The following is a 25,123-nucleotide window of genomic DNA, read 5'->3' on the forward strand; positions in this document are numbered from 1 at the left end:
ATTTCGTAAAATTGATATTTCATTACAAAACAAAAATTCTTTGGATATAAAACGTAAAATTCCGTTAAATTTTGATGTATTACATTATTTTAGTTTTGAGGTTAGACATGAGGAAATTAAGGAAATCATTTTGAAATTAATTAGTTAAGGTTAGTTACTGTCAGTTTTGGTTTGAGATAATTTTTCCAGGTGTTTAGTGTTAATAATAGTTTTTCAGGTTATATATTTTGTTAATAATATTCTTATAATTAACCTTAAAAAAATAAAAAAAAAGTTTAATAACCATCATTAGAATTTTGGAAGTTTCGTTTAAAACAAATAACTCCACTCATCTTTTTTTAAATTTTTAAAAATTTGAAGCTCTGTACTGTGTAGCACAACTGTGTTGTTTGGTTATGATTTATCTTTCAATCATAACCTCGAAAAAGATGTCACTGTCAGTTGAAGATTAATTAAAAAGTGAGGTTAATTTAGTAACTTCATGTAATTTTTTTCTATCTTTACGTTAATTCATTCTTAAAATTTCATTGATCTCATTGGTCTCTAAAAAAAATTGGAAAACATTTCTCTTTATGTATATAAACGCTAGCTATCCTGAAATAAACACATTTTTGTTTTTAGTATGTATAAATTTTCGTAGGTAATAAATTAGAAGAGTAAATGTTGCCGAGAGCTCAACATTTACACTTGTGAATCATTTTACAGGGTATCAAGTGTACCCTATATTTGTTTTCATAAATTTTAAATAACATATTCCCAGACAGCTGTTGAGTAAATGTCTATAGCAATGACCGATTCTACAGGAGATATAGATTGTGCTAAATTATTCTCTCAACTTGGGGTATGATTTTGAACCTGAATCCCAGAGAGAACGAGACTCCCTGCAGATAAAGTTAGGCAACACTTCCTTCCCCAGAATGCCCAGAATGAACAACCCCTACCAGATAGTTTCGGAACTTACTTGTTATACAGCACAATGTCAGGTCGCCAAATGTGATCCGATGGCACATGGAGCATCTCGACGCCACCGTATTCTCTTGGCTCCCACTTGAGCTTGTAGTCATACCAAGTCTGCTCCACCCAAAGATTTGTCGTCATAATCTGATTCTTGAGATTCACATCAATCAATTGAGACAATTTCAGCTTGATTTGTACTGTAAGGGCGTCCGTCACATTCACCACGGGTCGCACCAATTTATTATAATTACTCAAAAGATCGTCGTACAGGCGCTTGGCATCTGGATTTCCGGCGCACACTGCAAAAATGATACAGAATATCGATAAAAATCACCATGATAATCCATACTCAATTCTTCTTTGATTAAATTTTATTTTTCCCTTTCAGGAACAAATTTGGGTCAATTTGATTAGCCTAACTTTTATTTTTAACCTATAGTTGTTTTTTTTTATTTGCAAGCCCCTAGGAAGTGTATTCAATGAAAGCAAAGTCTTTCCAATTTCCAAATATAATGGTTCACTCAAAGTTTCGATTTGGTGAATTTGAATTTGAATTTAGCAAAATTAGTTTGCCATCAGATAAATGTTAATTTCAGACTGTCAAGCATATTCTGTTTTTACATGAAAATCTCTTTGGACTTTATTTTTCTGCAAGAAAATAGTGAATGATTCAAGGTAAAGAATTTATAGAAAAATTTTCATCTCTTTATTCTGATGCATATTTTAAGTTCAATTTTATTTCGTAGCTGTCAAAGTATGATTCATTGATTAAGGTTAATACATCTGAAGGATTTTACAAAATTTCTTCACTGCAAGAAAGTGCAATTTCATTTTCAATTTGACAGAAGAAGACAATTAAATTCGACATTTGAGCAACAGAATAAAAGGCATTAAATCGATTGAATTTCACAAAATTATAAAGGTGTGGGAAAATCAATTTTGCAAAACTAATTTTTAAAATTAATATAGCAAAGGAAGAGGCTAAATGTGTGGATAGTAAAGTTATTGTTGGATTTTCCCATAATCATTTTCTTCGCAAATCAGTCAAAAAAGGGGTGGCAAAGCGTCTTATACGGGCTTCAGATCTAAGGCTTAGCTAATTCCTTATCAGTCAAGATTTGTTGGGAAAATAAGGCTTAGGAATGGTCATTCTGGGCAAATGATACGGTTAATTCTGCAAAATCAATAAAATTGGTTACTATTTTGAAATTTGAGACTTTCGGGAACTGGGCTAAAGCTCAGGTCTGAAGCCAGCATTAGTCTCTTCCTAAGAGCTCGAACTCGTGACTTTTAGATGATATACCTCAAAAGTACTTTCGCATCATTTATTGATTACCTGTTGAGAACCGGTAATCGGTAATTTGAACCGATTCATAAATCGGTAATGAATTGGTGAATTAATCACAATTGATTGATTTTTCTCAAGTAGGGTGGTGTCACCACTTCTCGCCAGTGACCCACTTCTCGCCACCTACAGCTAAATTGAAGAAAAATCATATAATACGAGTAATAAAAGGATATCGGGAAGAAAAAGCAACGCTGAATATATTTTTTAATGATATTGCCCAAAATAATTGAGTTTGGGCCTTTTCAAGTAGGTGGCGAGAAGTGGTTATTTTTGAATTTTTAATAAAAATATATTTTTTTAAGTAATCCACCGTTAAATTCAGGGATTATTAGTTTGATATATCTATAGACAACATATCTAAGTAACTTTGTGTCAAATTTAAGTTACTTTATAATAAGGGTTTAAAAAATTATAATTAAATTATTTTCAGTTTTTCCTAAAAGTGGCGATAAGTGGTTACTCCACCCTATCCCTTTCTATTTGCATGTAGGCATGTTACAAATGACAAGAACATCCTAAAATGTACACTTCTTAGACAATTTTTCAGTTCAGAATTGTTTTCCAATATGTGAATGGATTTAATTGTTGATAAACCGGTTTACAATCAAGAACATGCAATCAAAGAATTCACGGATAGCTCTATCTCGTGACTTCGAGCATTGCACAAAGCTGGGACGCTTTGCCATCTCTTATAGATAAGTTATACATATAACTAGTTTATGTGAACGTTTTGCCCATAGCTATGACCGAAAAATTGCCATTTTGAGTTTTCGATGTTCAAAGATCAACCCCTTTCCCGAGAGCTCAATTTTCAAAACAATTAATTAAAATTGGATTTTTAGGAAAGGTCTTGAAATTTTTCATTCGACTTTATCGATCTCAATCGGTAAAGTACCGGTAAATGAATAAATTTATTTAACTATTTTTTATTTAATTATACGGTTTTTTTTATCTGAGGGCCAAACGGTGAGAGATATCGACTTCCGATCTTCGATGACCCTCCTCCAATGGACTTTCTCTCTTGCTTTCTCTAGATTTATTTCCATGTCTTCCTCATTTTTATCAACTAAGAAGAACCCTTCAAACTTTAATAATTGAATTCTATAATTTATTTGTAAATTAAAACTAAAAATATGGAACATGGAACTATGGCCTATTCTCTTTATGCAAAAAGCTTCCCAATTTTCCGGCTCAAAAAGCTTTTAGTGTCAATTTGTGTGCAATATCAGAAATAGTAGGAATGAATGAGAATATTTGAATAATCCTATGTAAATATATACATGATAGTGTGAATTTGTTTGTGAATGTAATGAATTTTGTTCGCATCATTTGGGATTATGGATGAAGAGGAAATTACCATCCGATTCATCTAATTATACAATGTTAAAGTCCTCATATTTATGTATATTTTGGATAATATACTGGACATTTTTTAATTGGGATTTCATTATGATTTCCAACGCATAAACACACGTTATGTAATATTTTATGCTTGCGTATAAAATCAAAGGAAAACTAAAAGAGCGAATGACTTTTGTACTGCAACATACTGAATAGATTTTATAGGATACTACTCTGTGTAGTACACAAATTAGTAAATGATTTTGGAATTGAAGTGGAACGTATTGTGTAGCGGTTATAATTTATTCAAATACAAATCATTTTTAGTTTAAAATTTTCCAGAATTTATTGGCATAAAACCGAATTAGAGTGAATTATTGTGTTTTCTGGTTAATACCACATTACTGAACAATTATTTAGAACTAAATTGCTCCCCTGTGAATTGTGTTCAGAATTTCACTGACGCTAGCATTGAAGTTGGAAATTGTGTTGCCTACAGGGAAGCATTAAGATGGAAAATGGTATTCTCTTATTTTTCTTCCAGATATAACTTTTAACGATACTATTTTCTCTCAACAAAAGTCACATTTCTTTAAAGTTTTACAATAAAATTGAAATAAGAATAGATGTTTCACAGAAATCCACTGACATTTATTGGAAAAGTTTTCAATCTGAAATGTATAAATAAAATTCTTGATCTACAAATAATATCTCCTACATATATCTTCAAAGAAATAAATAATGTAAATATTTTCAAAACGAAAATTTTTTTCGTTAAACCCTTTCGTAAAACGAAAGTTTTACGAAAGGGTATCAACATACAGTGCCCGCTCTCTAATCCGGATCGGCGTAATCCGGACGAGTTCTCAACGGTTAAATATAAAATAATTTTGAGGTTATGTATGCATGTTTGTTCACCAATGAAAATGAATTATCTTGTGAAGTTTTTGTTTAATAAATGAAGTATAATAGCATAGAATTATCTAATTTATGTCTTTTTGATTTTCTTTAAAATTTTTATACTAATTCTACAAAAAGATCTTGTATTATATTTTCGAGACGTTGAACAAATTCAAAAAAATCCATCCGGATAACGAAGCGGACATCTGTCATATTGTCTCTCAATCATCCGGATTACAAAGCGGGCATTGTATTTAAGGTTACGTGAAAAGGAAACGAGTCGGGGTTGAATAGTTAAATATGATACAGTAGACTCTCGCTAATTCGGCTCTTTTAAGATCGGGCTACTTTTTGATTCGGGAAGTGGTTACATTTAAAAAAAAGTTTGTTGTCATTTTTCAAATTTGATTATGATTATCAAATGAACCAAATATGCTCAAATTTGGCATGTTTTGTCTTAGTTTTGATGTGATTTTGCATTATTGAGGGATTTTCATGCAATTTACGATATATATCAGTGTGTAAACTCAATATCTATATGCACATGAATAAAAAATCGTTGCATTTCAAAAAGTTTGTCGCCCGAATTTCTGTCTAATTCGGCTGACATTTCGGCCCCATATGCCCGAATTTGAGAGAGTCTACTGTATTTCTATACCTTCCTATATTGACTTTGTTATTTATGGAGAATTTTTAAGGTTAGGACCCGCTTAAACAAATGGACAATTTGTTTATACATATCCGCGTCACTTTACGGATTTAGTCATACTCAGATGACAAGTAATCGACATTTTTCATCTCTTTAAATCGCTTAATTCACTTGAGGATGGAAAATTCTGAGTTTCCTGTGTATTTAGCAGCCACTGCATGTAAAATTCTTATTCCTTTGGGGCGAAATCCGAGAAGGAGAACTTTTTAGACCGACGCGTATCATGTGCCCTCATGGAGGATAACGTATTTTTGAGGTTAAAATCCGACGTCAACTGTATATTTTATGACAAGCAAAGCATTCATACACTGAGAAAAAAGAGGATGCGATTAAATTTTTTTCCTTATAACTTTAACACTTTTTAGGTGTAAAAATATATCAACATTTTTTAATGTTAATTTTACACCTTTTAAGGGTAAAATTAACACAAAAATGGTAACTTTAACCCCTAATACACTTAAAAAGGGTAATATTTACACCGATTTTGGGTCAATTCTGCAGGATAAAATTAACATTTCCGGAATGTTATTTTGACTTTTTCGAATTTCTCTCACAGTGTAACAATGATGCCATCTATAAGTTCATAAAAGAAAATAGTATGACATTCGAAGTTTACTGCGTTCACTGCCATTTATGCCAATTACGCTCTTACTTGACACACTGTACGTAGTTTTGAATGTCATAAAGTTTGACCCCCTGTATTACCGGTTCTGTTGAAATCAAACAGAATTCTATATTCGTCATCGTGAACCTTGGTGTTTTTAAGAAAAGATTAAAAATCTTTAAACTATGACACAGCGCCACTGGCGGCCAACTTTTGAATTTTCAATTTTTTGATAGTGGACATTTTGATAGCTCAAAATATAAAACGAATAAGTCGCGAATGGCCAACTTTACAGGGGAATGATTTCAAGCTCAGATTTTACATGCTGACTATAGGATTTTTAAGATTTTAAACCCCTATAACTTTGGGAATAATCAACTTTGCGGTATAATATTCACAGGGAAGGTAGAGGGTGTCAAGAACTACCCAAAAAGCGAAAAAAACGAATTTTGCAAAAAATCGACTTATTCGACTTACATTCTGATAAGTCGGTCCAAAGCTCGGTTCAAAGTTGTTTGAGGGATTTAAGTTTTTTCGTATAAAGTGCAGCTACGAGACCATTAGAAACTAATCTGCGTAAGATATAGCAACTTTTCCTTCAGTGTAGGATACGTGAAGCTATGAATAAGGTAAATATCTTTTTAAGGCCAAAAATAACAAAGATGTAAATAAGGTTTTAAAAATGCGATGTACAGATGATTCCCTCAATTTTACCTACCACAATATTATGGTTCAATTTACATGATGATTTTTCAGGGGTGAATTTTTTTGTGTTTTTGCGATACGAAGCTGGAAAATTGTATAAAATTTTTGTAAAAGACATGTGGATTTTTTATACATCTATATCCTCGTCTATATCTCAATATCTTTATACTTTACTGCAACAATCCAGAGATATAAACGAGAGACAATGAATAATATAAAATCAATTTTCATCAGTTTCTCTTTCAATTTCACCTTATCTCCCATGAGGGGAAATTGATGAAAATTCTCGGCAGAGTATCCATATGAGAATTCACATGGGGGAAAATCAACTACATTCTGTGAGATATTTGCACAAAATCACGTGGGGCTCAAACAGGGATTTGCCAACACGAATATTATTGCAATATCATTTTTTTTATCTTGACAAATTTTCTAGGGAAATTTGAATATTGATGTGAAATGGCAGTTTTTTAAAAGTTTCAAGAGTGCTCAATAAATGATTTATTGCAAAATGGTACAGAATAGTGGGAAAAATGCATGAAAATATTTTTATATTGGTAGGTAGCAAATAAAACAACGAAAAGTATATAAAATTTCGAAAGCACCCCTTAGTTATTGTGTTAAAGCTTAAAGTATAAGATAAATACTTTCAAAATTAAAAATTTTGATATTTTAAAAGTCCATAAAAAGCGGTATTAAAATTAACGGCAAAGAAGTTTGACATTTTCATGTGAAGTTATTCGCGTCTTATACCCTAGACACACTTACGACTTAAGCCGAGAGACGGCTTAGTGGAAAATTATGGAATTGTAGTTTATTCTTTATTACGAATATAATAACGATAAGCCGTCTCTCAGCTAATCCTCAGGCCTATCGACCTCAGTCCCTATCAAATCCCACTTCAGTCCTTTACGTGCTAAGTAAAGTTTAAATATTATAAGACAGAACAGGAATAGTACTTTGACATGTTCCTTTCCTCGGACAACCCTATGTGTCTTGTGGCTATGACTATCTTATGGTTATGTTAGGAATTGTCAATTCATGCCTGTACAAATCCTAAAGCAAATAAATAACGAAACTGACAAGAAATCTTTGTCTTTGTGCTACGTTTCAAAAATCAGCTCTAGTATTTACTTAAACTTCTTGAAAATGATCAATAAGACAATTTTTAAAGTTTTGAGGTTATGTCTAGACTCCTTGCGCAGTTTTTTTTACGTATTTGACTATTAATTTCTAGCCATGAATTCGAAAACTAAAGCAAATATTAAATAAATAAAGTTAAGCAAATTCGAGAAATAATGCATTAGAAAAAATAATCCTGGACAATTTTAGGTTATATTCGTAGTTTTTCAGCTACTACCGTGACCAGGGGCATGACATTTCTTATGTTTCCCATATGTTTCTAGCGAGTCGAAAAAACTTTTGAGTTTATTAGCTGTTTTCTGTCATTGTAGAATGAATTAGCAAAAAAAAAACTAATACAAGATAAAAGCCAATTTAATAACGAAGAGGCAACCGAAAACCCTAAGTCGGCAACCTACTTAGTTTTGGAGATATCTCGTGAAATGTGTACGAAAACAGGGAAAAAATTACACTAAAACCGGTCGCATTTTTCAGAACTAATGTTACCCCCCTGACCGTGACACATCAACTTGTTTAATAAAGTTCAAATTATTACTTATTGTATAAAGTTACATAGAATAACACACCGTACAATATAAAGCTGATTATAATAGAGGAAATAATTTATTAGGTCAATAAATTTATGTGAATAATTTTAGTAAATTATTTCAGTGAATGGGAATAATAAAGATAAAAATTGTAAATATGTGAGATTCGTGATAAGTACTTCTCTGTCTCCTACTAAAATCCAAACAAAATTTCACGTCCTCAGATCGTGCTCAAACTTTGCTAAAGTGTGTCTTTTATCTCCCTGGGTTAAAAGTATTTATAATAGGTTGAAAGGGTTGAAAACTTTTTAATTATGATTGGGTTTAATTCTATTTCACTTGAGGGTAATATTTACTTATTGTCCATGTGGTACTGGATGGTCGCAAGTGAATTAAGAGTGGTTCCAAGGGTTGTAAGGTTCTACCCTACCCCGAAAATCGTAACAATATTTTCGAATTTTAGATTATTTCTGACAATGTCACGATTTTTGTTTGTTTGTCATTATGGACATTTCGTCCATATATAAAAATACCATTGAATCATTCCGAATAACGCTTTTTTAAACTCAAAAAGTAAAACAAAAGCTCTTGAGAGCGTATTTCTCAACCAAATGATGTTATGTTTACCGACAATTTTGAAATACAGTGGGACCTCGATAGATTCAACTAATTATTTCCAAGCCTGTTGACTCCATTGGATTCGGTGCCTCTACCGGAGTCCGAAAAAAAATCAATCAAAATGTGAAATTTTGATATAAAGGGGTATTATTTTATGTTTGCACTGGATAATTGATAAATTTAACACGATAGTAGAATATTTCATTTACTAAACCCATAAATTCTACACCCTCTGGTCCAAAAAAGTCATATGTTTGGGCAAAAGTTGAAGATTAAGGAATGTTTTTATTATTAGTAAGCATCTTAAGTGGAAATTACTATCCATGTGGTAATATTGAAGTCCATTCACGATATTAAGATAAGGAAATGGTGTCTTAAAGATTTCTTTTTCATTTTTTTTTTAGAACAGCCCCGGTAGATATTTAATTGTTGAAAATTTTGATGCAATTACCGTTATTAATTAGAATTTATTTTAAACTTTTATTGTATGAAAGAAGAGATTGATAGTTGTTCTTTTTGTTATGTCATATGGCTCTAAACTGCACAAAAAGAGCAATAAAACCAATTTTTCTCATTTTCTTCTTGTTCTGAAAAATAGACCCTAAATTGTTAGAGATATCTACTTGAAGTCTTCAGATGACCCCCTAATAAGTCAACCTGGGTATTATTATTATGACCATCATTTCCTTCCTACCACTTCCCTTCACCACCAAATACGTTTTTTTTGTGATTACAGGAAAACACGTCATACGGGATCATAGGACTTAATAAAAAAATCTTAAGACAAGTTAGAAAAGATAAGAGAACTTTCAACCGGTCAGAACGCTTAAAATCACGAAAAAAAATTATTTTCAAGAAATTTGATTACACGGTTAATATACAAAATTTATCATAATATTATTTTTCTTGTGTTAAAAACGTTACATTGATACACCAAAACAGTGATTTAAATTTCGAAAAAGTCATGCAATATTATTAGTTCAATAATAATGGAAAAGTTGACTCTATCGGAGTCAATTTTGGCCCAAGTTGACTCTATCGGAGTCCGTAGAGTAAAAAAATAGCTGTTGACTCTATTGGAGATTGACTCTATTGGGGGTTGACTTTATCGAGGTCCTACTGTAGTTCCAATCGGTTATGAACCAGTTATAACAGATTATAACAGATTCTTAATTGAAATTCAAATGTATTTCTTCTATAATTTTTTTTTGGCTGATTTTTTGACAGATTTGTAAATCGGTTGAAATCGGTCGTGAACCGGTAAACGGTAAATTACGCTAAAATTCTTTTCTAAGTCACGAATTCGAGCATTTCGCAAAACCTCTGACGCTTTGACAATCCTTACTCCATTGTTTTAGTTCATATTATATTTTTCGGTAGGATAAGTTAGTTCCCTGTCTGTGATTTTATTTCGAACCATCGCAAATAAATCATTTAGATGATTTGGATTCCAAATAAAAGATTTCAGAGACATTCAAATTTTATTGAACTAAAATTAGGAGTGATTATTTGTCTAAACAATCCATGCAATACATCCTTTCGACGCTTGAATCGAAATATTGTTTAGTGATGATCTTGGCACAATTTGCAGAAGTTATTTTATGTGTAATTAGTTAATGTATATTTCGTTTTATTTGGTTGATTTTATCGTTTCATTATAAAGAAACCACTATAAAAATCAAATCTCATCTACAATAAGCTGATCTAGGCTTATAACATAATTAATTGGTGGTTTTGTTTATCAGCACAAATGTGTTGACACTCCTCATTTTATTCCATGAATTTATGCTGGGGAAGCAAACTACACACACAAATATAATATGATTTTTATAAATCAATATAAAACATAGTCAATCCTATATGAATAATTATCCTGATAAGCTTCACTGAATTAAACAAGTACACAATTAAGTTACAAAAATTTTCGGTTTCACATTTCACAACGAGATCCACATAAAAGTTCCGGTGAATACACAAATTTCGTGATTATGGCAATTCTCTTAATTTGAAAGATAGAACTTTTCCATTGAAAAGCTGCTCTATAAATAATACAGAAACTGATAGTAACTTTAGTGCATATATCATTCCGCGAAAGTAGAAACTTCTGAATAGTGCAACTTGACTTTTTGGTTAAGTAAGGCAACTAGTTTTCCCCCAAAATATAAACCAAGCACCACGCGGAAATTTGATAACAAGTTTTTTTTTTTTGGAAATTGTCGCAACTTTTTTAATTAATTGTATCCAAAAGAAAGTTTCTTTTGAAAAGTGAATAAAAAGATATTACAACTCTACATAAATGCTTTAGAAGAAGTTTATTATCAGTTTGGACCAGTTTTCATGTCACATTTCTTTTTGCTGGTTAAATATTATTTAACTTGTCCTTTTTGTTTCTAAGATACCTATTCTTAGAAGAAAAATCGGAACACAGAAGAAAATCTGAAGGGGTTGTTGGAAAAGTTGAGAAGTTGGTGCAAACCTCAAGAGGATTGTATCTGTGATTATATCCCATCATAACAGACAATGTCAAACACTCTCTTTTCTAAAAGAAATAAGTTTTGGAGACATCTTGAAGACAAGATTCCCAGGGGAAATGTGGAATGGGGTTCAATATCTATGTCAATTTGATATACTGCACTGATATAAAGAAGGATACTGTGAGCTACATAATAGAAAAGAATGTGATTTTATTTTGATACCCATTCTAACTTGCGCAAGATAATTGCAATTGAGGCAAACGTATGGTTAAATCAAATCTTAATAAGTTTAAATACGTGAGTTTCTTAAAAATGTGTTCTTTTCTGTTTAAATAATTCAAGGTTGTTTCAACTAATTTGACAAATGTAATGCTTTGAACATCTTTGACTTTGTAAGACGAATCGGTTCCGCGGCTAAACTCCCTGCCGTCATTTTGAATCCTTAAAGACTCATAGGGTACACAATGTAAAGTAAAGTACCCTCACTCGACCGGGTTCCTCGATTCGACCGGGGTGAGTCAATTTTTGAATGTTTGATGTCAATTTACTCATATTGAGAAACCCTCGTCAATTGTCCGAGAAACGCTTCGCGAAACCCGAGAAACCCACTGTCTGCATCGCGAAACCCGAGAAACCCAAAAATTGCATCGCGAAACCCGAGAAACCCATTCTCTGCATCGCGAAACCCATTGTCTGCATCGCGAAACCCGAGAAACCCATTCTCTGCATCGCGAAACCCATTGTCTGCATCGCGAAACCCGAGAAACCCATTCTCTGCATCGCGAAACCCGAGAAACCGATTCTCTGCATCGCGAAACCCGAGAAACCCAAAAATTGCATCGCGAAACTCGAGAAACCAGAAACCCTTGTCAGAAAAAATGGAAATGAGTTACCCCTTGTTTGATGGTCTATTTCGTCAATTTCTATGAATTTTTCACTGGTTCGTATTATTCATGGAATAATTGACCTATTAATGTTAGATCATACGCAAAATATTATAGCAAATATAAATAAATTGAATAAATAAATCTACCGGTCGAGACGAGGAACCGGACGAGCGAGGGCACTTTACCTTACTTTGTCCCTAGGGTTAGCCCTATGAGTGAGAGGTGAAGGATCTGTTGTGCATCCTTACTGCCTAATTTTACCTCGGTTATTTTAATCTCAAAATTTCAAAAATTACCAGTCACCAAAAACGAAGAGACAGTAGTACGCGAAATCTTGTGATTTGAAGACACCTTAATCAATTTATTTAAAAAAAATACAATTTTTTTCTTAAATTCGGATATTATAGAACCTTTATTTTTTGATATATAAAAATAATATTCTATACAAGAGCATATTTACGGTCAAATGAGTACGAAAATATGCCTTTTTTAACTCCTATTTTACTGCAATCTGTATAAAAATACGGGTTCCGGTCAAAATCCCGAAAGCCAAAATCCCAAAAGCCAAAATCCCGAATACCAAAATCCCGAAAGCCAAAATCCCGAATTCTTAAAAGTGTCATAGCTACTCCCATTATTGCATCCGCACTTGCTGGAGGCAAAGGGAAATTTTCTGTGTCTCTGAAAATTATTCTAAATATTTTCCCCCATATAATTTCATGCCTTTCAGGATTTTAAACATTCGAGATTTTGGCTTTCGGGATTTTGGCTGCCACCGTAAAAATACATTTGATTAGTACGATCGAATGACATGAGGGGAATAAATCCTGTCTTATTTCCAAGATATACATAGTATTCTCTAGTGTGCGTTTCTTTCATGGAGAAGAAGAAGTATCACAGTTGGTTATATCACAAAATTGGGATGCGCTATCCTTTGAACCTGAAGGAGACAAGGGGACCCAATAACATTCTTGCTTGCCAGGTTATTGGGATGAGCCATCATCATTGTCCATATGCTTCTGAATCTGGACTGTAGGTAAATGAAAGGCTTCTCTAATAAGATCATTGGGCACATACTAGGGAGCGTCAACTAGGATACGTAGACCTTCGTTGTGGAATCTTTGAATGATGTCGATGTAGAGTGTGATGCAGAGACCCACAACTGAATACCACAAGTCCAGATGGATTTTAGCATGGATATGTAAACAGTACCTTGTTCTTAAAAAACAAATTGGATTCTCTCAAGATCCAGAACATTTTACGGAATTTAAGGCTTAACCATTTAACGACGAGACAGTTTTCGCGGATCGAAATTCAGCAATAAAAATGAAACCGATAGACAAAACTTGTGAAACATCTTACATCTAACCTTCGAAAAGCCAACAGAGTCTGATTTGGTGTACTTTTTGTCTCTATGAGCGATAGGGACAAAAATAGCCTAAAAATTAAGTAATTTTTCTGACGATAACAATGACTGATAAATTTTCACTCTAACGAAAAATATTATATATGTTTGAGCATTGTAGTTTCCTTTTCCAAAACGGTTTTGCTTAAAAAACTATTAACTTAATTAATATTAATTTTCAATATGAGAATTTAAAAATTTGTCGTTTTGGAGCTTAAAAATTTACTATATAGCAAATAGGTGGAGACTTGCAAAAAATATTCTAGATTCCTTCAACCTTCTACTTTGCAATTACGTATAAACATAAAAAAATAACTTTAGGTAGTCAGGGAAAATTATTTTCTTTATGGGACACCGGTGTTCCAATCGTCCTTAAGACTGCTTTTAAACGAGGGTATTTTAAAAATGCACCCCACTGTACTATGCACCGGCGAGTCTTGAAAAATCTCCCCTTGAGGTTTGTGTCTGAATAAAATCTCCCAGTTAGCTGTTATAATACTCCCATTTGTGTCTCGATTAAAATAGAAAGTCTAGCAGACTTTTTATTTTATTCCGAAACTTATTTAATAGAGGTCAAAGGGTTACCAAGTGAATATTAATGGTTGATGAAAAATAAATTAAAAAAGATATTGTATCAAACTCGTCTCACCGCAGGGTTTTATAACATGTTGTCAGGAATTTAAGGAAACATCGTCAGTTGTTTTACAATCCGAAAACGTTTTGTTAATGAAGTTCCTTTACAATAGCTAATGTTTAGTTTTCTTTTATGTAATTCATGATATCTAGACTTTATGAAAACCTTCATCTTACTTTAGTACTCCTTGTGTTCTCTTGATAGCAATATTTCGTTTTTTGGAGATTTTTGGAGATTTTTTTTTGCAGAAGGTAGGCAATTTCCACTGAGAAAGCTTAGTGCGATATTTTGTACGCCAGAAGGTAGGCAATTGTCACTGAGAAAAAGCTCAGTGCAATATTTTGTGCGCATGATAGTGGGCAAAATGACACGGCGAGAAAGCTCAGTGAGATATTTTTATTTCGAAAGAACAGTTTCGAATCAAAAGTCCCCCTATAAATGCCGCCTAAAGGGTTAACAAACTGGCAGCGTTTCGACAATATGTATTTTTGTTAGGTTAGCCGCCTATTCAAATGCATATCCTGCTATTTGACATACTTGTGATTTGCCTAAAATATGTTCATAATACCTTCTAATTAACTAACAAAATTAAACAAAAAATTTACTTGTTGATTTTTTTTAATTAAAAATAAACTAAATCAAATATTCTAATATAAAATACTAATTAATACGAAAGATAAAATCTCTTAACAAAAAACATATCTACGCATAAATATCAAATAAGTACTAAAATTCTGTGAAAAGTGTTTTGTATGGTAGACAATGGGTGTGACCTATTTTTTCAAAAGTTCTTTTTAAGTTCTTTTTTAAAAAATTAAAATTACGTGCTTATACTCACTCAGGAGGTGTTTGTCATGCTTTTATCAAATAAAATTGGTAATTTCTAGAATTTTAACCTTAATTTAAATAGATCAGTATTTTTCAAAAATTAAAAAAAAAATAACTAGAAAGAAGTACAAAGTTAAAAAAATCAGAATTTAAAGTTCGCTTTATATTATTAAGTATACACAAAGACTTTTCATTAATGCGTTATCTTTTCTAAAAAAAAATCAGTCTTAAAAGTTGTAATTGATTTTTGTGGACAGTAGCATTAGGGGAAAACGCGCTACCTTCGAACGATTTATGCTTCGCACAAATCACTTATTTCAATGTGTTATAAATGAATTTGGCCCATTATAATATTATATTCTAACTGCTAGTTCAATACTTCAAATTTTCAGAAAAAGCTATGGGTGATATTCATAAGAATTATAGAGAAAAAATTGAATTGTCCGAAGCTTGAATCATCCGAAGGTACCACGATTTCCCCTACTCTCCTACGATCCTCTTATTTAAAAAAAAAACTTTTTCTCATGACATGAAACACGAAGGAAGTAAAAAGTTTTGATTAAATGGGGCAAAATAATTAAGTTTCTTTAAATTAATTATTTAGAAGTTAAAAAACTGCCTTAAGCCATATTTCAACCAACAACGCTGAAATATTGTGATGAAAAAACAATATTAAAATTAACGTGGGAAATATGTTTAGTCTCCATGAAAAACAAGCAATGTTGCGAATAGAAAGAAAATGATGTTTTCCCTTACAGACAGAATCCCTAAAAATCTATTGAGATGTTGTATTGAAAGGAAGTCGGAAAGATACGTCAAAAAAGGAGGGCGAGGTGAGTCAATATTTCCCCAAATGCTGAAGAAAAAGGATGTGGATATAATTTGTGTAAAATTATAAAACAATTTTCTCATGTAGAAAGGATCTCATGAAATGTTTTTTACCATATCTCCTCTCCTAGCAGAAAAAAAGGGAGGAAGGAAAGAATATGCCACTAACTTCCTTTACGCCCACTTTTCCTCTACCCGGAAGGTTGGTGAAAAAGTTCAGGATGGCGTTTTAGTAGGAGAAAGATGAAGACGTGCCGCGACCTAGTACATAATGCCTACTCCATCTCGGAAGATATTGGCGGGAAGATTTGACACGCAAGACGAGTTCTTTTTTTCCCATAAGTTGGACTTTTTCATCCCTTTTCTGGATGGGTTTCCTTGTTGAGTCAGAGGCAAGAGAAAAAGTTCTAAAAGTCAGTTAGTCTTCTGAGAAAAAAGAAAGCAGATGGAAAAAATCCAACACGCGAAATTTTTCGGAGAAGTTTGAGGGTGAATAATCATTGGGCAAGAGTGGAATTTAGAAGTAGGCTAAGGGGGAAATATTACATTATTGAGAGAGAAATTTGGTAAAATATCAAAAGAAAAATACATTGAAATTTAATATCTAGGGTGAAATCACCACTTCTCGCCAGTCAATGCCCCACTTTTCGCCACTTTTATTAAAATCACTATTTTTCGCGATTTTTGAAATAAATGAGCCGCAAATTTCTTTGTATTTAGTATAGAATCGAAAAATAATAATTATTCGTTTTGGATTTACGATTTTGAGCATTTTTTTAGAGTAATATTTTAAGCAAGTGCATCGAATCCAATATTTCATACCAAATATACCAGTCTCCAAAAACGAATCGACAGCAGTACGCGAAATCTTGTGATTCGAAGAGATACCTTAATCAATTTATTTAAAAATATACAATTTTTTTTCTTAAATTCAGATATTATAAAACCTTTATTTTTTGATATATAAAAATAATATTCTCATCAAATTTTCATAAAGCAAAATATACCTTTTTGGATAAATAATTTGTCTATTGAATATTTAATTACACTTTCGGAATACATAAAATTTGTATTTAGTTAATTAATATTTCATTTTATATTATTTTTATATAAAAATGAGGTATGGCGAAAAGTGGTTATATACTGGAATTGATTTTACCGCCTGTCGCCATCTCTTTTCAATAGGCGACGCTAACTTCACTTCGTAGATTCTCAGTTTTCAAATTTGCATTGTTGACTTTTTGCAATAGACCTATAATTTGAATTCTCAAATAAAAGTGAAGAAAAATCGTTTAAAGTGAGTATGAGTAATAATAGGGTGATCATGAGGAAAAAGAAATACGGAATGTATTCTTTACATAATAATTCCCCAAAATAATCGAGTTTGAACTTCTTCAAGTGGGTGGTGAGAAGTGGAGACAGAACTGGCGAAAAGTGGCGACGAAGTGGTTATTTTTGCATTGTTAATAAAAATCAGTTTTTTAAGTAGTCCAGCGTTAAATTCTAGGACTACTGTTTTCACGAATCTGGAGCCAATACATCTAAATAGTTTTGTGTCAAATTTGAGTTATCTTGTGATAAGGATTCATAAGTTACTGATACTGACTAATCGGCACTGAACAACCGAAAAGAACCTTCAAGTTTGATGTGTGTTATCCTTTCCAGCTCATCTTTTTTATACGAAACTTACACTAAAAGTCAAATTATTTAATTTTGCAAGAAATGACCACAGAATGACCAATCAAGCGACATTTGGGCTTAATAAATCGGTAGTTTTTAGGATCAATTTTTACAGTCTTATCAAATAATATTGAAAGACTCTCGACGAGTAAGGAGGACTTCTTTAGCGATATCTGTGCTAATTGCGATTGTGTTGCACTGTGTATTCATGATATCCTGACCTTAACGACCAATGAACCCGTATAAGGTACAATTTACGGGTAATTTGAAGTTGGACCTGAATTCCAATTTTAAGATTTTTCCACTGTTGTAGGTTGACGATAGAAAAATACCATGAATATAGAGCGTACGACCCATTCGACATTTCTTAACCCAGTTGGGGGACAAACTCACCAATCCAAATCCTTCATTCCTATGACACACCCAGTCCAAAATCCCTATAATCCCTTAATGGTCTTCTTTTCCTTTTTTTTTACTATTCGAAACAGGAAGGAAATGTCAAAATTTCAATTTATATCCTATTCCAAATATTGTGCCTTGCCTACGATTCTGTTGAAGGCTTAAAGAACCCATACCACTTTTTTTGCTAATTGTACTTTTTAGGGGCAGGTGTATTGGTAATCATTGTTACCAAATTGCTAGTTTAATCTGAAATGTTAGCTTTAGGCTTTTCGGATGCACTAGCAAATTACAATTTTAAAGTAAATCACCAGTATGAATTTTTGAAGGTCAAAGTTTAAGCCGCTTTGGAGGGTTTATTTTTTAACCGATTTGGTTAAATTTCGATATTTTTCAAAGGTCTTAAAATTGGTAATCAGTCGGTAAAGCATCCGTACATGATCTGTATTTATCTTTCACCTATTTACATTTTTTGTGTGTCCGTATGCAACTCATTCTAGAATATCCAAAAATTTACCGATTTTCGATTTTGAAATGATTTAATGATTTATGAATCAGTTCAATTGCTAGTAGACCAGTAAGAACCAAAAGATCATGCGAAAACATAGTTCAAGGGCAAGTCTATCTCGTGAGTTGAGCATCCCGCAAAACTGGAACGACTTGCCATCTCTTTTTATGAAATATTTGGCCTTGTTTATGAGTATTTTAGAACTTATTACAGATCATTGTAGTGTCATGCAAATATTTTCTGACAGACCATGATTGGATAGAGTTTTAAAAGCTTTCAAGCTCTAGCCAATGAAAGAATTTGAAAGTATTTTAATAAAATTAAATATTTAATTTTTTGATTAAATACAAAAAAAAAAGATAATAAAATTTAATATTCATCAAAGATAACAACCCCTTAAGCTTTGAGAGAATCGCCAAATGAAATATTTCCGAAACTTGCATCATACTTTTAGAAAATTCACCATTAATATAACGTTATTTTAGCATCTCAAGAAGCTTTCTTGGATAAAATTCTCTGTCGCTGCTCATAAGCCACCTTCGTGTGAAGACGCAAGTTCAAAGCTCTCATTTATTTCCCTTTGGACAGAAAGAAGCTTTTACATTCAGATTATTATGATACAATTCTGTAAATGTGTATTCATCAAAATGGTTGTATTTGGACGCAGAAAGTGGTTGTGTAGATTTGTTAGGGAAAAAGCAAAAGAACAAGAATATACATCGGAAAGAGAAATGGCAAAAGCACAGACATGAATAATTTATAACGAAACATGTAAACGGAATTCACAAAATCCATTCCATGGACCATGATAATCGTCTTCCAAGTAGAGAAAACATACATATATTGGGTAGAATTTTTCAACAAGAATTAAGATAAAAAAAAAATACTCAAAATGTCTTTTCTCCAACAAAATTTCCTCCAAAAGTATAGTTTCTTCTATTGAAGGATATATCTCTCTGTAAAGTACCATCCACAATTTCTTGTCTTTGTACATTGCTAAGCGGGGGATGAAAGAGTTTTTACTCCCATCTCCCATGAGCATAAGTAATTGAGAAGTGGAGCAATTAAGCAGTTGGAAATGTTTCATGTTGCGAAAAACAGGGAAAATACCAAGGATTTTCACTTTCCTTAGCAATTCAACCTAAATCTTGACTGTTCTTATCCATGCCAGTAGAAATGTCTTTTTCTCTTAAATAAATTGAAGCAAAACTTGAGAAACTCTCTCTGGAGTATTTTTTAGGGATCTTATTAAATTTTAAATCATAAGAATTTTAAGTAGGATTGTATTAAAATGTTGATTTAATATTTGAATAAAACAAAAAGTTGCAATTAATCGAAGTTCGTTAATAAAATCAGATTTAAGATTATTCTTTCTTCCCAATATCTAGAATTGTAACTTTTATGTAATCTGTAACTTTTATTACGCGACCTGAAGAACATCAAGAGTATCCTTGTATTTTGAGGAAATAACCGAAATTGATGGAGATATTGGAATTTGGCGGGAAAAGGAATCTCTCAAGAATGACGTTTCAATTTTTCGAAAGCTTTCGGATCAGGCTATGAGCCTTCATCAGTGAACAAATCAAACCTTCGACTCAAGGTCAAATTACAAAGTCAAAAGTTTAATACTAATTATTAACCACTGATGGGGTCTAGAAGCCTGAGTCGAAAGGTTTGAAAACAATTCATACGTTTTCCTTAAGATTAAATTGATGGATAGATTTCTCCTAAAATTTTGGGAATAAGAAGTTCTGAACCTAATCTGTTATGAAATTATGAAATTTAAATCACTTGACTTAACATGAAACCTGAAAATTTATTTATGGTTCTATAGAGGTTGAAAGTTTAACCGTTTTTATAAGATATCCCGTAAAAGATCATCTTACGGATAAGAGCCTATCTTTCCTGCTTAGATTCATAGTGATCCTCCAAAATATTTAGGTTGTAAAATTCGGCAGTAATAGTTTCGGCATACTTTTTAGATCAGGTAAATTCCAAGAAATCACATTTAACGTCCCTTTCTTTCGCAATCTTTTTACATAAGTCTCTCCCACTCTTTCGTACTCTTCTTCTTCATTTAAACATCACGCCAAATTTAATTTAGTTCAATCTAATTTTAGATGCGAAATAATGGGATAGATACATTCAAAATGTTTGGAAAAGATAAGTATGTAAATTTTGACTTCATGAAATTTTCCTGATTTGTCAAATTTAACTGCTGCCCGAATTAAAAAATAGTCCGATCTTAATAGAGCCGAATTAGCAAGAGTCTACTACTGTATCCGAAAGTGAACGAAATCGCCTAGGCTAATTTTGAGATAAGTCAAAAAACCATGTTTTTGAATTGAAGGAGATGAAATGGGTGGGGGGATTTGGGTAAGTTAGTTCGCTAGAAATTGTTGACCAGTGGCGGGGGGAGGGTCACTGAAGATCGGAACTCAATATCTCTTACCGTTTGGAAGCCAAGATATGAGAAGTTTAAAAAAGGTGGATTATGGAAACTTCTCTATCGTTGAGTTCAAGTATTTAAAAGGTAATGCCACCAATTTAATTTGCTATTTTAGCTCAATTTCATGCTCCAATACATTTTGTATAGAATTATTTTAGTTGCTAAAATAAGAAAATTATTAGTAGAAATACTTAAAAGTAATTTATTTTGAAATTTCAAATCACTATAAAAGTTGTGGATGAATTTGAAAAACTTTAAGTCATTTCTAGTAAGTGATCACGCGTGGAACTCAAACCAAAATCAAGATGAAAGTAATCCTCATACTAATGTCCGCTTTCGTCCTTTTAGGAACAAGTAAGACTAAGCTCTGTTGAAATAAAATAATTTGTGATATTTATAATAAAACACTTATAAATTTGCAGTCGTCGGATGCATGGCACAGTTACAGCAGGATTCTAATTCGCAAAATGTCTTAGGTAGACATAGAATGGATTATGATTATTCTAATTTGCATCATAGTGATGGTAATTATTATTATGATTTTCTATTCTAAATTAACAACAATTGACTTAAAAATTAACATTGAAATATTTTTGTCTAATTTACATGACCAGCACGCCGCCGTAGGCGGTTTCGACATCGTTGTTAATCCTTTGGAGCACTAGGACAATTATTATATGTACATTCGAATTAAAGTTCTTGAGTATTTATTGTCTGGTATTCTTTATTTTTATTTGCAATTTTTGGGGTGCTTTTAATCTCTAAAAAATTATAAAACACGGAGTGAGTCAATTGAACTGCAACCACTGCAACCTTTGAAAATGCTGTTTTTTTTTTTAATTTAAAGAAGAAATTTATTGAAGTAAACGAGAAAAAGTTAGAAAATAGTCAAAATTTTAGAGTTTAAAATTTTGAATGAAATGCATAATGGCCCAATATTGATCAATGAATGCATTGCACTGCACGTTGCTGGAAGATGATTCTCCGGAATGTGAGCCCATTCAAGACGATCGGCTGGCTTCTGCGGATCGAAACTCTGGTATTTTTTAAGTCATGACATTGACCTAAAATTGTCCCTTAAGCGGGTTTCAGACTAGAGGCTTAGCCCAGTTCCCGAAAAAATCTTAAATATCGAGCAATTTTATTGCTTTTTAAAAATCTAATAGGTCATTTATCTTTAATTAATCCAATCCTGAATTAAATTTAGTCAAAAAATCGTGTTTTATAAGAAATTAGAGCAGTTAAGCCATTTGGCTAAGCCTTAGATCTGAAGCCAGTATTATGGAGAAGTCGAGAGACTTTCAATTCAATGGTCGTTGAGACTAACATGTAATCAAAATCAATTACGAAACGTTCACTGGTAAAAATAAAAGGATTAAATTGATCCTAATTTGATCCTTTTGCAAGGGATGGATCAAATTTCAAGCTTTGAATGCACATTTATCATAATAGAACTTGTTAATTTGGGTCAAAAGGATCATATTTGTATCAATTTGATCATTTTATTTTTACCAGTGAATTGTTTTTTAGCCAAACGTTGGACATGAAATTTCTGTGATGGTTATTCCGAAACATGTTGGAACATCCACTATTTCTATCCGATGTGTTTATGTATCCACGGCTTTAGAGATCCTTCAAGGGCAATTTTCTGGTTTGAAGAATGCGATAACTTCTATCACAGAAGTCCATCGGCCATTGTCATATCTGCATTTGGTGCAAGACACCTCTTGCAAGATGTCGCATCTTGCATGAAATCCTGACACAAAAGAAATGCAAGTTCGACAATGGTAGATGTAACCGACGATATTTCAAAACTCAAAAGATTTAGGCACATTCAGGTTTTGAATGGCTCTAAAGGTAGCCATTTGAACCTTTCCGATCATAGACCAATCGCTCCATGATGTTTAACTTCCACTCCAAAAAAAAGATCACAAAAAAATCATAAAAGGCTTCTGTGGACTTGTAACCGAGAAAATGAACTATCTTTGCTCAAAATTTGACCACGCTGTCCCGAACGGTTTCAAAGTTATAGCGATCTAAATTTAGTTTTAGTTCAATTGACTCACCCTTAACGTCTTTGAAATTTAATTTCGCGTCTCGATACACACAAATCACTCAAATTAACATCCAATGTAGCTGCAAAACTATTAAGTTAGTTTTATGTGAGGTATATAAACCAACACATGCCAGTAGTTCAAATGTAGTTCTTTTCGTTCTAACATCAAAAAAATATGAAATATATTTATCTAATAACACTTTTTACACTGCTATTGGAATCAGGTAAACTATGACCCAATCGTAATAACTTTCGTCATTTTAATGTTACACTAACTTGCAGTTTATTGTCTTGAAATTCCGATTGTTGGTATGTTTATCCTAAAAAAATTATTGTAATTTTTAATTAATTATTACAACTGAGTAACTCAAAATAAAAACACACAAAATTCTTTTAGAAGGAACTGATATGGATGGAAAAGAACCTCGAGAGAGACAGATAAGAAGGCGATATCGTGTTAAAACAGAGCATGAACTAGAACGTAGAGAACGGCTTGAAGATTGGATGGAATATCACACGAACATAGCGTAATTTAAGTAAAAGTCTTTGATAAAAGTCAAATGTACAATTTTAATTCATAAATAACATAAGAACTCTTTTACGTGTATACTTAACAATTTTAGAATTTGCCAACGAAAAAAATGAAATTTTTAAGTAGAGAAATTTAATTTAAAATTGATGGTCACATATCATTTGCAATGGACAACCAAAAGCGTAAACAGATTTTGTAAAAATGTTGTTCAGTTATCTATGTCCTGTGCTAATTAGGGAAACTAATTTTTACTGTTCGAACTCTACAGAGAGAGGGCACCCCTCAATTTTGAGTTATACATCCCAACCCTGTGCCACGCAAGGGGTCGGATTTAGCTAGAATTTTGAAAATCTGAAGTTTCGAGTTTTTTGACATCACGCTTGGTCAAATGTTAAAAAAGCTGTACAGAGCGTATCTATCAACCGAATGGTGTCATATTTGGGACTTGTTGGAAAGGTCTTGAAATTCTTGACAAACCTGAACCGATTTTAATCGGTTATGAACGGATAATAAAGCGATTCAAAACCGATTCAAAATTTTTATCAGAAAATCAATTGCATTACTCCTAAGCTATTTTGGATGATCTTTTGAGTGATTCAATCAGTTCAATAAATCGGTTGTGAACCGGTAAACGGTAATTGATGCGAAAGTATTTATGAGGTTTAACATCTAAGTCATGAGTTTGAGAATTCCGCAAAGCTGTGACACTATGCCACCCAATTTATATTTCCTGATTTGATTCTAAATTTTTGAGAAAAGTGTCAAACCCTTTGTGAAAAAAGCTCCGTAATAACACCAGCATAAAAGCTCTATAATATAATAATACCCAGTAGGGCGTTTCAACTAGGAAAAATTTTTTTGGCACTATTCTGAGGGTGCTCTACATGATGAGACAAGAAAGTTTTTCTTCTACGACCATATGATCAGATGCTGTTTAGAGGTGGCTGAACGACCCTCTCTGTAGTGTAAAATCCGGTAAAATCAGAAATTTGTTCTACAGAGAGGGTCGTTCAGCCACCACTAAACAGCGTCTGATCATATGGTCGTCGAAGAAAAACTTTCTTGTCTCATCATGTAGAGCACCCTCAGAATAGTGCCAAAAAATTTTTTCCATAGTTGAAACGCCTTAATACCCAGTTCCAACACGAAATAAAAGTAAAAATTTATTCCATATAGATTCTAACTTTAATTTCACACTTCAAACACCGTATGTAATTAATATATTTATTACTGTAACAAAAATAAACGAGCTCATTTTATTTTAATTAAAATAACCGCATTATAATTAGCTTTGGTATATAAGACCGGCGTTTTCGATGTCTCAAGTAATTCTTTACTGAAATCTTTACTTGACTCAGCAATTTCTAGTTTTCAAATACAAATCAAGATGAGAATTATTTTTACATTGATATTCGCTTTGGTGTTCTTAGGAACAGGTACTGTTTTTTTTGGTTGCAAATAATTCTATTAATTTGTTTACATCTAAATAATTTATTCTTGGTTTTCAGTTATCGGCACTAAGTACGTGCAAGATACTAGTTCGAAAAACATTATTGTTGGAGGAGCGAAAAATGGTTAATAATCTTTGAAA

At 32.3% G+C, this 25,123-nt stretch overlaps 1 protein-coding gene across 2 annotated transcripts in view; it reads right to left on the reverse strand.

The window, feature by feature from the left end:
- Positions 1-25,123, reverse strand: part of LOC129808206 (acetylcholine receptor subunit alpha-like) — a 170,362-nt gene that overhangs the window by 53,234 nt on the left and 92,005 nt on the right. For both annotated transcript variants that reach the window (XM_055857988.1, XM_055857987.1), the window contains exon 3: positions 962-1,256. In XM_055857988.1, coding sequence (XP_055713963.1) covers positions 962-1,256 — 295 coding nt within the window. The remainder of the gene's footprint in view (positions 1-961; positions 1,257-25,123) is intronic.

The sequence above is a fragment of the Phlebotomus papatasi genome, chromosome 3 (assembly GCF_024763615.1).
Source record: "Phlebotomus papatasi isolate M1 chromosome 3, Ppap_2.1, whole genome shotgun sequence".
Lineage (NCBI taxonomy): Eukaryota > Metazoa > Arthropoda > Insecta > Diptera > Psychodidae > Phlebotomus > Phlebotomus papatasi.